This window comes from Ruditapes philippinarum, unplaced genomic scaffold (assembly GCF_026571515.1).
Source record: "Ruditapes philippinarum isolate M1 unplaced genomic scaffold, ASM2657151v2 ctg2319_1_1_1_1, whole genome shotgun sequence".
In the NCBI taxonomy this organism is placed as follows: Eukaryota; Metazoa; Mollusca; class Bivalvia; order Venerida; family Veneridae; genus Ruditapes; species Ruditapes philippinarum.
The window spans coordinates 155,308-173,170 of NW_026851975.1; the positions used below are offsets into that span (position 1 = coordinate 155,308).

Consider the following 17,863-nt stretch of genomic DNA (forward strand, 5'->3'; position numbering starts at 1 on the left):
TTAAAGGGGAATCGTTACTATAGTATAATTATAATAGTAAAATATTTCCTTATCACACGGTTTATTTGATTGTAACGGGACTGATCAAAAACTTTAATGCGTTAAATAAAAAAATATACATTTCTTCATAACGAACTTGTTTTCTAGTTTTAAGGCAAAAAAATTAGATGGATAGATTCAGATATACATTTTGTATTATGAGAATGTAACACATTTTGCGTGTTTGTCCAATACAAAACAGTGCCCCTTTAGATCCAGACAGGTCAGGTGACAAGATTCTATGCGTCATCATTTCCTGAGCTTTATTGTCTAGTTCCATGATATTTAGTCTCGATTACCTACCCCCTATACATGGAAATCTGAAATCGTCCAGTCCATTGGATGTTTACGGACATGAGAAAAAACTTTCTTTTCATTTGACAAAAATGAAAAATAAAAATGTTTTGCAACAATGCGAGAAATTTAAAATGTGCCCCAAAGTGTTAAAATTATGTACGAGACATTTTTTATTTACTTGTGTTTTTATTGGGAACTCGCAAAATAAATCGTGTAGTGCCGCAGTAAATCATGTGTGTTATATAAAATCATATAAGACTTGGATGCTTCGCAGCCGAATAAAGGCACTGTGACGCCGCATAGAAGCCCTGTCGCATAAACGGGTTCAAAGTCATTGATGCGGTGATTTTCCTCGCATAATAGTGATAAACACGTTTATTCGGCTTGGCGCAATGCATAAAGCGAAAATCGCTTTAATGCTGCGCAACAGTGCCTTTTGCCACATAAAGAGGTTGAACCTGAGTTTATATATTTTCAAGCCAAACAAAGTAAAGTATTAATATTTCAACAACTTTCGATAATAATTTATCCCTTAAACAGGGATTCCATTGTAGACTACCGTAGAACGGTTCTAACACATTAAAGTAACATAATCTTATCTTATAATTTTCTTTAATTTACAAAATCGAGTTACTGGTATGCCTAGATATGCCTCTAAAACCTGCGCGCCTGTTCCGACAAATGCGGTGACAAATTTTCACGATTTAGCGAAATCAATTTCACGACATGATAAAAATTTAGTACACAACCGAGCAAACTTGTGTGGCCTGTCATTAACAATTATCTCTTAAAAATGTTTAAAATGACGTTACGAATGATCATAAATGTCCCTCAGTCCAATAAATGGTAAAAAAATATGTCATACGCCGATTCAATTTTAATTGACACATAAACACGTTGCACATTTACATAACCTTAGCAGGAGATAAATGTTTTTTTACATTTATTTTATTTTTTAACGTCAAAAAACACCCCGTCACTAATACAAAAAAGTCTTAAACATTTTAATTGTTTTTATGCGGTGACAGGGTACCTTTGTGCCGCATAAAAAGTATTTCTTTAATGCGGAGAAAATCACCGCATAAACGACTTTGAACCAGTTTATGCGGCAAGGCCGCAATGCGGCGGCACAAGGCACCGCAAGAAATAAAATACACGTTACTGTTATACAGTTAATAATGTGGTAAGGTACCATGATTACAAAGTCAAATAAAAAAAAATAAACTCAAGTTTGTGCAAATCATTTTAATCCATATTTTCCAACAAGAACAAGTATATTGAAATCAAATAATGCTAATTGATACTGTAATGATTAAGTGAACAATAATATTCATAAACGACTAGTGTAACCGTAAAACTACATAAAACATGATATGGCACTAGAGTTTTAGTTATCATTTTAAGAATAGTAAATTATAAACTTAATGTAAATGTTATGATAAAAATTATATACAAATCTCCCATTTGTAATCAAAGAAATAAAACAAAACTTTTGGAAAGCAAACTTGCAAATATAAACGAAGTACAATGACGAAAACAAATTCTTAGTACTAATTGTGATATTTAAAAAAAATGAAATCCAATGTTATATCAGTTTCAGCTTTCACCTATCTCATATATTTTAAAACATTATTATATGACCTACAAACGTTCATGGCCTTCTATACCATATATCTACAATTTCAAACCAACATATGGCATCAACGCAAAGGCGAAGGTGTAACCAGGCATTTGCCCAACGAGATTCTCTAATTATACGTCTTATTTCGAGAATTAGGCCACTAAATCGTCCAAAATTCATAAGCAGTCTCCTTACACTAACAACATTCGGCACATTACTCATAATATCCGGAGAAATGTAAATGCGCGGCAGTATATACAGTATATTATGGAATTCCATAAACGGCAGCCAACTGTTGACTGCTTACTGCGCGCTGCTTACACTATTGCTTACTGCCTACCGTGCGTTGCGCGTATTTATTTGCAATGTATCAGCCAAAGGATTCCGACCGAGTTATCAACGATTTATTGCACAGACACGCATAATTATTTAGGTTTTGGTACATTTAATGCTATAAGCAGTGAACAATAAGCAGTAAGCCGTAAGCAGTTGACAGTAGGCAATTGACAGTAAGCAGTTGACAGTAAGCAGTAGGCGTTAACAGTAGGCAGTAGTAAGTCAGAAGTAGAAAGTAAGCAGTCAACAGTTAGCTGTCGTTTATGGAATTCCATGTTATAGTCCATGCATTTATTAATTTATCAGTGAATTCCTTTAAATGTTGTTCTAAGAATATATATGTACCTGTAAACTATTAAAGTAAATTAGGAGGCAGAAAAATACCAAGGGTCCAACCGGGTTTTGAACCACAGACCTCTTGGTCCGTAGACGGACACCTCAACCACGTTAAAGGGTTAATCTAACAGCAAGGCTGATGGAAGTGGCCTATATACTTACAACCACTACACTCCTCCCCTCTTTACTTTTCAGAGCTAGCCAGCTCTCCTGAATGACACTCCCTGCTTACCGCATGAGTCCGTCAAACACTTCTGACACCATTAAAGTAAATTAGGAGGCAGAAAAATACCAAGGGTCCAACCGGGTTTTGAACAACAGACCTCTTGGTCCGTAGGCGGACACCTCAACCACATCGCTAAAGGGTTTACCCAACAGCAAGGCTGTTGGAAGTGGCCTATATACCACTGCACTATATTGTGTTTGACCTCCAGAACGGCAACTATTTCGGCAACTGAATAATTTTTTGACCAATATAGTTGTAATAGGTCGTCCATTTTTATTTTAATGCTATAAGCAGTGAATAATAAGTAGTAAACCGTAAGCAGTTGACAGTAAGCAGTTGGCATTCAACATTTGGCAGTTCCATAGTATATTGATTCATTCATGTTCCCAAAGAAATATTGAGATAAATATAAAAAGTTATGAAAGTAAAACAATTCCGTCATAAACCTATATCAATACACCGCATAGTTACGAATCAACAGGTCAATTGGGTATTATTTGATACTTACATGTAGTAGAGCCTATCTAGTCAGATTATGAACAGGTATAATATAAAATATATATTAAGGTATAGTTCCCCCTTAGCATTAACAAGCGGTTTGCTCAGTTATGTCAAATAATATAACAAATATACATGTATATCCAAATGTTTTTGTTGATGCATTTTGTGAGAAAGACATCCTCAAAGAGAAAGTTTGATCTCACACCTGGTCCGTGGTTGAGAACCAAATCCATTCCTTTTATCAAAAACCGTTTCTATGGCCATACAAAGTTTTTGCCATAGACCGCGAAATACAACTTTTGTTTTCTTACTAGGATATGTTTTCATGTGTAAATGGTATATACTTTAAATGTTTTAACACTTACCTTTTGTTTCAGTTCAATCTGTTACTTTCCTACCAAGTGCGACATTTAGCGTCAAGGGGTTGCGACATTTAGCGGCAATCGATTTTTGTGCGACATATAGCGGCAACGTTGCGACATTTAGCGGTAGGCGATTGCGACATATAGCGTTGATTGCGACATATAGCGTCAGCGTTGCGACATTTAGCGTTAGTTGCGACATATAGCGGCGTTGCGACATATAGCGTTGCTACACCGTCATCAGCTATTCTATGATACCAATCTTTTGTATATTTGCTAGTTCAAACTGATACAATTCAATACTCTGGACCAACCAATACTGGTATCATTAGAGGACGTACAAGTATTCCGTTTAAAACCCAAGATGTTCGGTTGAGTGGCCGGAATTGTTCCCCTGTTCACGCAAAAATACCCAATGCAACGAATTTCTTACGAGGATTATATGAAACATTCTAAAATGTATCTGGTCTCTTGGTGAATAATTATAACGCTTTTTTTCAAGAAACATTTTTAAATATTTGTTATAGTTCTACTTTTCAATGGATATCTCGACCAAAGACATTTATTCAAATTGAACTTTCTGGTTAAAATATATAACGAATAAAAATCATTATTTTCAACCCTATTATTATTCAAGAATACATCACCTATATATACATACAATCGACCTAATTTCTTTGAGCTTCATTTTGAAAAGAAAAAATGCATTCAATGGACAAAATCAACATCATCCGATCTCCTTTTGCCATTGGATACAAAATATTTACATCGTCAGTTTTTAAACCCTTAGAAATTCAATGAAAAAGCAAATGTTTAAATACGTACAATGAACAATGACTTTAATCGTGTTCGATTTTAATATTTCAATAATATCGTATTTATTGATTGCATTGTACTATTTGTTAACAAGTCGTCAATATTAAAATAAACTTGTACCAAATATAATAATAGTTTGTGAAGTAAATAATGGTACATCAATGGAATAAGTTTCTTTATTCAGAAATAATTATTATTAAAAGAAATGCATAAAAAGGCCACTCGTTTCGTTATAAATTATGATGACAAATCATGTCTTGCATATTTATAAATCAATCAATCGATTAATCGATTAATCAATCAATGAAATAATTAATCAATTATGAAATAGTTTCTATTACCCTAAGGACAGTATATTGCCATTGCACTTAAATGTAAAATCTAATTGTTTAATATTTGAAATATGCAGTTTGCATATGACTCATTTATAAACATGTTATGTTAATGCTAATGTTATGTTATGCTATGTTATAACAATGCCATGTTATGTTATGTTATGTTATGTTATGTTATGTTATGTTATGTTATGTTATGCTATGCCGTTGATGCACGTATCGTCAAAAAAATTAATTTGTTTGAAATATATTTGGAAAATGGTTCATCAAGGTGGCAACCTATTTTAGATAATAAAACACACATTTGAAAGAGGTCCATCATATGTATACATTCTTAAATTCACTTTTTAAACTTCATTAACAAACTGCCAAGTAACTTTTAGGGGAAGCGACTCTTAGTATTTATAGTAATTACTTCAAAATAACTTCCCCTATCCATAATTGAAATATATACATGTATATTCTCATTTTTACTTTTGCGTTTAGAGTGTGCTTTTTGCAGGTATATCAAACAAACAAAACTATTTCCTTATCACATTTTTCGTCATTTTCCATTCATATTCCATCTGAACAAATAGCATTAATTTAAACAGATACCAACCGGATATTAACAAGTGCACTTGATTTTATCAATTTGAACATATGTTCAATGGATAATCACAATTTAAAAACATGTCAAGCAAATATAAAATAGATATTTAAGTCACAAGTAGATAGTTCGGAATCATCAGTAATATTAAATCATTAAAATAAAATGAAAATAAAACAGAAGAGACAAACAAACGAACAAACCAGAAACAACAAAAAAAAAATACAATATAAACAAGAGCACCGTTTGCGATGTTCACGCTCGCATGAAAACGGCATCAACCATTTATAACCCGAAAGTTTATAAGGGGACATGTTGCTTGTCAAGTATTAATATGCAATATTGACAAAAGTTCTAAGTTAAAAAGGAAAATTACTCTAGAATGATAGCTGTCGGTATACAGTTCATTACTTACAAATGTCTATTGTCATGATAGGAACAGAATAGTACATACTTTAATTTAAAGACTACTACATAGTATAGTGTCTACCGCAAACATGCAATACGTCAGTGATTAATGTGATTTGTAAGCAAGCGTTCCAAGTTCAAAATAGGCTATTATGATTTTGTACGATGATACCCTCTGCAAACTTATTTGTTTATCTTCTTTTAACGCCGATTTGAACACACCTTTTTGTTCTACCTTGGCGGTTGTTCAGTCTTACCGACACTGACCGACTAGTTATCCCACGTGATTTTTAAATCAACAATTGAAGACAAAAAACCATTAAAGAACAACATATAATTGAAAAAATATATATGCAAGTCAAGTCAAATTTTCTTTATTATACACATTTCATGTTAAAATGAATAAATGTGGTTAGAAATAAAAACAATGTTAGTAGAGGCTTTTTGAACATACTATTTATATATAATTATAATGATAAATAAATCGTAAAAACGTTTTTGTTCTTATTATGGTGCTGTACGGGAAGGAAAAACGCAAAACTAACTTTTTACATTTTAATTTTAAATAAATGTACAACAGTAACTTTAACTGCTTAAATCCAAACTGCTCGTTTAACTGCTGTTAAGTTTTTATATTATAATTATGTTACCATAGTGAATATACTTTTCATCATAATTGATATACATGTACGTACTTGGAGTTATATTTAAAGCTGTGTATTAATTTTTCTTGACATATTAACCACCCAATGTGCATATGCAGCTATATTTTTTGCATATTTTTAGATAACATACATAAATTATGTTATGTGTAACGTTCCAATTATGAAGTAAACACTTGTACTTGCTTAAAGCTGTGTTTGTTATTAATTTAAATTATAAAATACACATGACTTAATTAACCTGTTAGTAAAAGTGCAATATACGACATTATCATTTGCTAACGCATTATACCACAGTTTATTTAACATTGTATCAAAACTACACATTTGTAAATGTGTTAGAAAATGAGCTAACCACGTGCACAGTGCAAAATAAATATATTTTAATATGCAGACTTAAAAGTAAAACATTTTACAGACTATCAAATAGTTAGAATTCAATTGTAAAATTCTCTTAAATGACAGACTCAAATTATTATGATTTAAAGATATATACATCATTCATATAATATCATTATCATTAGTGGCACGTTAGAACCAGCAAATTGTTCACATTTCAATCATTGTGAAAAATCAGTTACAAGTAAGCCAGATCGTTACTAGACTTTATGAAAACATGGAGGTTCCCTGGTTGAATGGCGTCTTTTTCGTTCCTCCTTCCAAATAAATCACATTTGATTATTTCCCCTTCTTCATTACCAGGTTCCAGTATTCTCGCTACGCCCATAAAGTCATCTACTAACATGTTACTGTTCCAAACCTGAGGAAATAGACAAACATCATACATTAACTACTTATTCCCATAATTTTACTATATAATTAAATGTCTCTCCTTTTTTGACAATATTGCAAATTACTGTATTCCGATAAAATTCTTATTGTTTTTTTAGATTCTTAAAGGGAACCAACTAAGGTTTTTTACGAATATTTTTTTAATATTCATGTCCCCGTTTGATCCAAAATTTGACCAATAACTTTTGTGCAAAATTTCAAATTATTTGTTTATTCAGTTTTTCCAGAATCATAAATATAAAAATATCATGAAATAATGACCCAACGCAAACAAATTGGGCTACGAAGATCATAAAAGTACACTTCAAGTTATTACTGAGTATATTTCTTAATATGCTTTTGAACATCTTTCTGTTTTAAAGTGTCCCACAAGTTTTCCATGTAAAAATGCCAAAAGATAAGATTTGTATGCTTATAAATGGGTCTCAGTGGAGTTCCTTTAACATGAATAACAAATTAAGCTGGGCAAGTAGGTATTATTACATTTATAAAGATACAAAAAGTACTGATTACTAGACACACCCACAGTGATTACTAGACACACCCACAGTGATTACTAGACACACCCCACAGTGATTACTAGACACACCCCACAATGATTACTAGACACACCCCACAATGATTACTAGACATAACCTACAATGATTACTGTACTCAGCCTACACTGATTACAAGGCACAACCACAGCCAACATTTTTTTTTTAAAAACACCGACTATGATTATTAGACACCCTACAATGATTTTTATACTCAGCCCACAATGATTATTAGACACACCCACAGTTATACTAGACACACCCAGAAATGATTACTAGACACACCCCACAATGATTACTAGACACACCCTACAATGATACTATACTCAGCCAACAATGATTACAAGACACATCCCCAATAATTATTAAACAAACCTCACACTGATTACTGGACGACACACCTCACACTGATTACTAGACACACCCCACAATGATTACTAGACACACCCTACAATGATACTATACTCAGCCTACAATTATTACTAGACGCACCCACTTTGATTACTTTACACATCCAAAAGTGATACTTCGTGATTAATGCCAGAACCACAATTTTTTAAACTTTTTTGAAAATAATTTAACTTAAACGAACCATTTCAAAATGCTTGCCGTGAAAATGATTATGAAATAGAACACGAACAGCCTCTAAAGCGTCCCTAAACATTTTACATGCGCACGTGTAATAATGATCTTTGCTTAGAAAGTAGTTCTTTGCATTTGATAGCCGCTACATTAGAGTCCCAACTGTATCAAATAGCTACACAATTGCGTATGTTGTCAATAGTCAATACACGTGATTTTTAGGAAAAATATAAATAAATAAATAAATAAAAACTGGGTCGCCGCAAGCACTCGGTCCATCTGGCTTATAACCGCTGCGCATGCACCCTTCAAGGTAATGTGAAGAGATTGATAAAGTTCAATTACAACAATATAGCAGCTACCTCAACAATGATTGGTTCGGTGTCTGGTTGTTTTCTGTAAAATGTTGCTTTTATATTCCACTTTGGACTATCTTTTTTCACCTGTTTGTCTGAAACAACTTTCTCTCCCTCGCATAGAATCTTGACGTAGGCATCTATAGCTATACGATAGAGGCATATTTATGAAATAAATGTGTTAATTCAAAAAACAAACAAAATATATAATAATTAAAAAACCGCGGCGATTTGAAGTTTCTAATCCAAGGCAAACGTTAATTGTATCCGGTTTTATGTATTGTATGACAGTGTCACCACAGGTTATTTTTACCAATTACCTTTTCTCGGAATGTCGCCAAATTATTTGTTGTTGATTTTTTTCGTTTTGTTTTTGTGTGTTAATCTGTCCTCCTACGAATTCGACATTTTATACTGTTTGTTTTAAGATCAGTAATTAATGTTATAAATAAAGAAAACCAAATATATATACTTGTTCAACTGTCAATTCTTCACAATAACTTTATGTATGAGAAATATACTAGGGCAATTTTAACAATACAGGAAATGAGACAAAAACAGCTTTTGTTTGTTTTTTATTTTTGTTGTTGTTGTTGACTATTTACTAATCCAAAATGATTTCCGAATTAGCGGTGAGAGACCAATGGCCATTACTGTCAATGTCCATGCATGTATAATACTGTAATACTTAATAATATATAAATTCCATGTGATGTTTAAACCTAATACGTCATACGCTTTCCCTCCATTACAGTTGCTCTACGAGTAAAAGTACTTTCAGTACTTTGATTCTACTATATTATTCAATGCTCTTTTCTTTTAAAGCGATGGAACATTTAAAAAGTTCTTACTATTGACTGATGAACCTGCGGGGGTTTCAAGACCAGTGGCACCCTCTACTGTTATTGTAGACACCTGTAATGGTGTTCCACCAAAACAAGTCGCCTTAGGACATTCTTCAATTAGCTCCCTTTAATTAAAATAAGTATATAAACATAACGATATTATTCTTCACATTTGTTTCAAAAAATGATCTGCGTGTGTTCAAACCCCGTCTGGTGCGAGTACACTTAACAAAAAATCTAACCGATCACTTAAATCTTGATTATTTTACAACGGGTCAATAGATCCTTATTAAATTTTGCAGTTGTGATTTTTGTGTCATTTTCTACCGATTTGTGGAAAGAAAAATAATTTAATACGGTTCAATGCACTCACGCAGGAGGCAGGGGGCGGTTTACACATTTGGGCACGAAATTTTCGTGCAGAGTGTGGTGAGTATTAAATTTTATATTGTATAAATCCTTTTTAACTTTATAAGTGAAAAAAACATAAAACATGGCACGAATGTTGATGTAAGATCGTGCCGTAGCAGTTGGAATGTTGAATGCTGGAGCCTCTATCAGACAAGTGAGTGGTTGTTCATAAAAATAGTTTTTTTAAATATCGATAAAGTATTATTTAAATAGAAAAATTTCATAATTTTATTGTTCTCAATGTGTTCATTCTCTTCGAAATAAAATAAAAGTCGGATCTATTGGTAAAATTCTTTTTCATATATAAGCGAACACTCAGGGTGATCGGTTAGAACTTTTGTTCAGTGTAGTTTGTTGACTTGAGCAAGAAACTTTCATACACAATGGAAATGAAACAAAGTCTGTATAAATCAATAAAGTACAATGACTATTTCAAGAAGTGTTACATTTACGAAAACACATAGACAATTTTTAACGAATCTTTTCACATCCAATTCTTTTAATCTCTCTAGATTGTCAAATACTTATCAGTTTCTAAAAAAAAATTTTTTTTTTCAAGTTAACCTATGTACATACAGGTGGAATATTCTACACCCATATTTTACCAAAATGAACGTCGTGCTATTTTCTCTTGTGATTTTCTTTTGTTTGAACGGTACGATTCCTCTGTGTGCATACCGTGACTCCAAAACCTTATAATTGTTATGCTCGGACGTACGGACGGTCGGACGGACGAACGACGAGTACTCAGCCAATATCTATGGAAGCAAAGAGGAAACATTTTATTTGCAAACCAAACGCTAATAATTAACCAGAAGTATTATAAAATATACCTGCTATATGCCGAACTTCGGGTATAGAGTCGCACCATAAACTTTCCGATATCCCCGGCGTCTTTTGTCGTCGGGAAAAGCACGTAACGTCCCTTCTTTAACTCGACGGACCCAAACACACTCCGTGACCTTACATAATCAGATTTGAACATCCGGTCTCCATTGATATGAATTCTGTATTTGCGGTTTTCTTCCACCTGAGATGTTGTTTTAATACTTATAAATAGATGTTATTAAATTACAAAACAGTAGATATATTATAGTTGAAAACCATGTCATTATATTGTCAGAAAAAACTGTTACCGATGAATACCCATAAACTCGCGTTTGAAAAAGGAGATTTCTTCTTCAATTTTAACAACTTACAATAAAAAAGTGCGGTAAACTTATCTTTTTTCGTACTATGAAATTCAGTATGAAGATTTGTCACATGAAAATCAACTAATTTTCTTCTCATAAACTAATATTATCATTTGATTTATTATAACATTTAAAATTTTCTTTTTTTTTCACTTGTACCTTCATTATTTGAAATCCAATCTCATCGAATTTAATACCACGATGTAATCTAAATGTGTTGATATCATGCTGTTCCAGGGATACCATTATCTCATCGTTTACTGCCGTTATGTCAAACACATACTAGAATGAAAATAATAACATTATGCCCAGCCAACAATTAAATCGTAAATTGTCGGATCACAAATGTTGCAAAATTTTCACCACTCGTCTGTAATTTAATATTCCAAATGCAAAACAAGGGAGTAAATTTGTTTAGCTTAATAAAATAATCTTTTTGACGTCATATCACGTCACTGTCTATTATAGCCAATCTCGTGTCAAAAAGAAGAAGAAAAAACCCTCAAAACTACTGATCGGGAGTAAATAATAGCAGCCAGTTAAATCATGTTGACGTTTTAGCACAGACATCATCTAACCTGCGGATTACTCAGGAAAGTTCTTGAATTCCAGTCACTGCCACCATTTCTTCCAGACGCGGCGTTCCATTCTCCATGGAACACGCTTTCGTTCCATGTTTTCTTCGGAGAGAATATGGAGGTGTTCACAAAGTGTAATATATCAAGGCTGGTAAAATTGCTGATGACGTCATTTAGGCTCATCCTGTAATTCATAAGTACGTGAAAATAACTCATGCCAAATTTATTCTGCTGATGTTAATACTGACTTCATCTATGAAATATACATATATCCTAAACATGTTTTACATTTGACTCTATAGATTGTGCATATATATACAACATCTACAGTTTCAACAAACAAAGTCTGGATCTGGAAAAAAACGTGAATTCCCCTCTAAAAATATTGCACCTTGGATTCGAAAAAAAAACACCTATTATCAATTTTAGTTTAAACAATTAAAGACGTTTGCTATATTTTTCATATAAACTTATAGGCCGGATTAAAACTGTATAAAAGAATTTATGTAAACTTTGCATTGATTAAGAATATGATGTATTAAACCTTTTTGCTCGAACAAATTTGTATGTTTTTGTTTGTGGTTTTTTGTTTTTGTTTTTTTTTTTTCTCATAAAAAAAAGAAAAACAAGGGAGATAATCTTAATAATAACAGTCATGTGACTTACCAAAATTCTCCTTCATTTTCGGTAACCAATTTGTATCTTTCGTCAAAGCTTAACGATTTCCATTCCGTTGAACTACAAAACATATGAGCCGTGTCACGACAAAACCAACATAATGGGTTTGCGACCAGCATGGATCCAGACCAGTCTGCGAATCCGCGCAGTCTGATCAGGATCCATGCTGTTCGCTTACAGTTTCTTAACTTGTTATAGGGTCTGTAAGCGAACATGCTTGTCGCAAACTCATTATGTTGGTTTTGTCGTGACGCGGCTCAAATATATCTACACATGAGTAATTTAGATCGACGACATGGCTGCTGATAATCAAAACATATCTTTAAGGACGAGAACTCATAAGATCCCTTATCTTTGAATCTTCCTATCTATTTCTCTATGGGTTGTAAAATCGGGCAGCCACAAGTTAGATCTAGTGATAATAATTGATATTTCTTGTTTTTAAAAGTTATAATAATTAAACTCATGAAACAATTTTGGAACTAACGTTTGAATTCTTACTTTCAACCAGTACGCTATTATATCACTGTTATTATATACTTTACTAACGCTTACTTTTCAGCCCACGGTCCGGACCATTTCTGAGTGCCCCATGGGTTACTAAGGCGGATCATAAACATTTGTACTTGGCCTGTTTGAGTCTCTAAGTTAATGGCTATGACTTTAGTAACATTGTAACCGTGACCTCGAAGTAGACCCTGATTCGATGCTCTGTCAACTTCTTCTTTTCTACACTGAAGAATAGAAAAACCACAATAAATACTAAGCAACCACATTAAATACTAATCGTGACGTTAATATTTACTATATGTGACGTTTATATCTACTATATCCATGGCTACTATCAATATATGAATGTATTTACATTTGTTTTCTGGTTATTAAGAAGGTTTGCCGAATTTTTAATTCGTTTCAAACATTCCTGTCAGATTATGACCATATATATACGATTGCTCGCAGTATAACCATTTTCTACCAATTCGGGTTATATATACAAAGAACCAGTACATATATTTTTAAGAAATACATCGCTTTCATTGGATGACAAATAAAGTTTGTCACTGAAAGCAAATATAAGTCTGTGAAACTCTTTCTTACATCGAAATTACAGTTCAGTAGTGCTCTGTCGTCCATCGCATCTTTAAGTTTGTTAAATAAGTCAAGCTGACAGTTCGGATCGTTTTGTGCGAAGTTTGACAGCAAGAGCTTCTCGGCAACACCGCCGGTAAAGTCCACTAGAGCATCAGCAGTGCGGCTATATCCCAGAGTCTCGTAATCACCGTACAGCCTGCAATATTTTTCTAGGTCACATGACTATTACATGACATTTTTTTCTGGTCACATGACAACCATTTTCAGGTCACACGACTATCATTTTTTTCAGGTCAACATGACTATCATTTTCCAGGTCACTTGACCACATTATTTTTCAGGTCACGTGACAATCATATTTCAGGTCAAAATTCTATCAGTTTAAAAGGTCATAAGAATATTAGTTTTTCAATCTCATTTATATGAGATGCTGCATTTGTTCTTATCTTAAACTCCACTGAGGTTTTTTTACATGACGGAACTGGAAAATATTTTTCGTGATAAGTGTTCTGCTTGATTTCGGTCTACATCAGCAACATTCGTACATAATTTCAGATCGTTTTGTTCCTTCGATCTTTTTTTCAGAATTATTATTAGTAAAAAGTAACCAAAATTTAAGTGTTGAAACGCTTTTGATTCAAGTCGGGCTAAGAATAACATAAAAATTCAATATAATTCTAATTGTTATTTAATTATATTTTGCAGGTTAGTTTTATTTTTATTGAGTGCGTTACTTGATCTTTATAATGATTTCGACAAATTTAATGCTCCTCAATGAAGTTCCTTTAATAATTTTGCAAGCATAAGGAAATATTTATAGTGGTCTTGGTGTTTAATTGAATTTAAAGTCGATTATTGAATATTATAATCTTGAACAATTCATTTAACATATGTACTTAAACGAAAGGGCTAAGTACAATCGTAAATTCGTCCCCACTTTCCGTCAAATCGGAATAAGAACTTTTGAGGAAAATAGACAATCGAAGAGATGTTCCAAAATGAATTTCAATATTCACGTCGATAAATAAAAAAGTAAATATGAATCATATTTGTGCATACTTGGCATACGCTTTCTCCAGCAATGCGCTCCAGAATTCCGCCTTAGTGGTGGAATGACAGAAGACAAGTCTACCATATTTGGTCGGTAATCTGTCATCAACGACCACCTCAATCCATTCCCCATACCTCCATAAGTGGAATTTGAATATACCAGCATAGGATGGTTTCTCGGCATTGTATTTCCACTCCTGGTTCTTGAGATCTGGTACTACCTGGTGGATTAATTAATTAATTGATTATGAGAATAGTTAAATTTATGCAGCTGGCAAATATCACGTGATAGAACACTTCACTTATTAAAAATTAGAAAAATATGTTAGCTAACATTGAAAATTATGGATTCCAATGTTAATCGTGGAACTTTAATTTAATAAATGTTTTAATTTAAAACCAGGGGAGTCCGTGGTCAAATGTTTCAATTCGTTGACTTCAAACCGCTCGTCTTTCACCACTGTATTTACAAATACCGCAAGAGAGTTTGGATTTTTCATGTGAGGAAGCTTTCCAGGTTCCTCCAACAGTAAACTTTAAGCTAAAATATCGCCATATAAACTGTTTTATGTTTGTGCAGCGTAAAACCTAATCAAAAGAAAAATGAATTAAATAGAAAAAAAAATGATAAAAAAGAAAAGAAAAAATACTAACCATTGGATCACATGCTGTCCCTTCTAAAAATATTTTAATATAAAGTATTTACTGCAGGATATGAAAAAGGAAATAACAAAATCTTATGCCCTCACTGTGTTGAAAAGTGTCCTCTCTTTTGTAAGACTAGCACACGCAGTGACAAACCACGGGTTCCCTAATTCCCCCTGGTGGAGAAAATCTGTATTCACACTATCAACAACCAGTTTTGGCGCCATACAAAGTTCCTGATAAACAAAATGGTATAGGAATATTAGATATTTCCTTCTGAGATTTGATCACTTTTAGGTGTTTGTCCAAAATACGATGGTCCGACTGACTTCCTTTGAACTACCTCATTCTAAAACACTTGGTATAAAAACTTCCTTTTCGTGTGTTCGGTTGCTTATCATGAATTATACAAACATTTAGAAAACTAAATAGTAATGATGAATTGATAAAGTCATACCAATTAATGAACGGGTAACTTTATATCAATTAAAAATTTTGTAAAGCTTCACCATTACATCGTTCCAGTTAATACTAAATGCCCAGGTTAAACATGTCGAGTCCGCTTTCACATTTCTGACATTAAGCTTGGACCTAGTCAAACAGTTCTTGCACGCGACATGCCGTCTCATAATGTTGAACAATTGTGCCAGATTAATGATAGAGTTATGGTGCTGACAAGCTGTTTGAGACCATTTTTGCATTTGACCTTAAAGTAAGACATTGACCTTTGACCTAGTCACGCGGATCTTGTGCACCACACGTCCTCCCATTATTGCGAACATGGATGCTTATTAATTTGAAATTCTACCAGAGTAACGAGCTGGACAAGACCTATATTGACAGTAGCATGACCTTGACCTTTGACCAAGTCACAGGGTTCTTGTGAGCGACAAGGCATCTCATGATGTTGAACATTTGTGCCAGGTTATTTGAAATTTCAGCAGCTAGTGATAGAGTTATGGTGCGGACAAACTGTTTGAAACCATATTTTTATTATATTTATTGTTCATTTTTTGCATTTGACCTTACAGTTCTTAAAGTATGACCTTTAGCTTTGACCTAGCCACACAGTTCTTGTGAGCAACACGCCATGTCATGATGTTGAACATTTGTTCCAGGTTATTCGAAATTCCACCTGATAGTGATAGAGTTATAGTGTGAATATGCTAATTGCGACCATTGTTTATTTACATTTGACCCTAAAGTATGACCTTGAGCTTTGACCTAGCCACACGGTTCTTGATCACCACAAGCCGTCTCTTTATTGCGAGCACTTGTGCTTAGTTATTTGAAATTATGCCTATTATTGACAGAGTTACGACCCGTACAAGCATAATCCGGACGGACGCACGCACCCACGCAAGTACACAGAACCACCATTGTGGCAACTATCTCGAGCTCTCCGCAAGCGGGCTCGACAAAAATGCTGTCATGATACTTACTTAAACCAGTTACCTGATAAACAATTAATAAATGATGACAAGATTGATAAACCAGTTATTCCATACCAATTAATGAACCGGTTACATAATATTATTTATAAAACAGTAACCTCATAAACAGTTACAAAAATGGTAACTTGACACTTATTTATTTATCTATCAGGTTTTAAATTGATTCTAAATATTACCGTAGTTTATTATGTCAAGATATGACAATTGTTGGTATTTTAGTTGTACTCAACAATGAACTTTTTCCGATCTGATCGAAAACGGTACGACCCTAGCGGAAAATAGCTACTCAATATTTGGATATGTATTATATTTATTTTGAGTACAACAAGATATAAATAAAATGGCATATCTTGTCTTAAAGAAACACTTTTAACATTGAAAATTTAAGGATCTTATTAGTTCGATCGGTTAAACGTTTAACACGGTTATTACGTCGCCGTTTAAACGGTTAGCATTTTTTCTAAGCCGTGACACCCCTAGTTTTCAACTTTGCACTAAAGTAAATCTTATACATCGAATGACCCGCTGTAGCTTATCGTTAATAAAATGAGTTAATTCTTTAATTAAATAAATTTGAATTATTTCAAATAATTTCCTAGGAACATACCTTTGGTCGTTTCCATTCTATTTCGTTGTCAATCCTGCTAAAAAACAGAGATTTACTGTTGGCTGGAAATTCCGGATCCTCGAAAAGTTGAAATCCTTGTAGACAGGCGCTTTTTATAGAGGAATATTTCTGGTTCTTGTAGTTTCTCGGCATTTTGATGTGTTAAACTTGTCCTACATTCTTATTTAGTTTTCATCTTTCTGTAAATTGAAAGAACCATTTAAATGTGTTTTTAATTCACTAAACTAATTTGTCTTTGATGTGCAGCATCAACATTTAATATGTGTTACGTTTTATAACGTTACACTGTTTTACGTGACGTTTGTTACGTCACACTGTTTTAGTTTTTGTAACGTTGTGTTTCGTGACACTGTATTTGCTTTGGTAACGTTGTGTTACGTGACACTGTCTTTGTTTTTTTTAACGTTTTGTTTCTTTACACTGTATTAGTTTTTTGTAACGTTGTGTTACGTTTTACTGTATTAGCTTAGGTGTTACGTTTCACTGTATATGTTA

General features: G+C 33.2%; 1 protein-coding gene across 1 annotated transcript; it reads right to left on the reverse strand.

Annotated features, from left to right (window-relative positions):
- Positions 1–6,214: 6,214 nt before the first annotated feature.
- LOC132744413 (calpain-5-like) lies at positions 6,215–17,541 on the reverse strand. The gene is made up of 12 exons (XM_060733120.1): positions 17,348–17,541; positions 15,391–15,522; positions 14,651–14,862; positions 13,598–13,787; positions 13,055–13,233; positions 12,488–12,559; positions 11,822–12,005; positions 11,403–11,525; positions 10,884–11,080; positions 9,646–9,764; positions 8,801–8,940; positions 6,215–7,288 (listed from the first exon to the last, which is right to left on the reverse strand). Exons 1-12 carry the CDS (start codon positions 17,498–17,500, stop codon positions 7,106–7,108), a joined length of 1,884 nt encoding a protein of 627 aa, XP_060589103.1. The 5' UTR covers positions 17,501–17,541; the 3' UTR covers positions 6,215–7,105.
- Between the last annotated feature and the right edge of the window lie 322 nt (positions 17,542–17,863).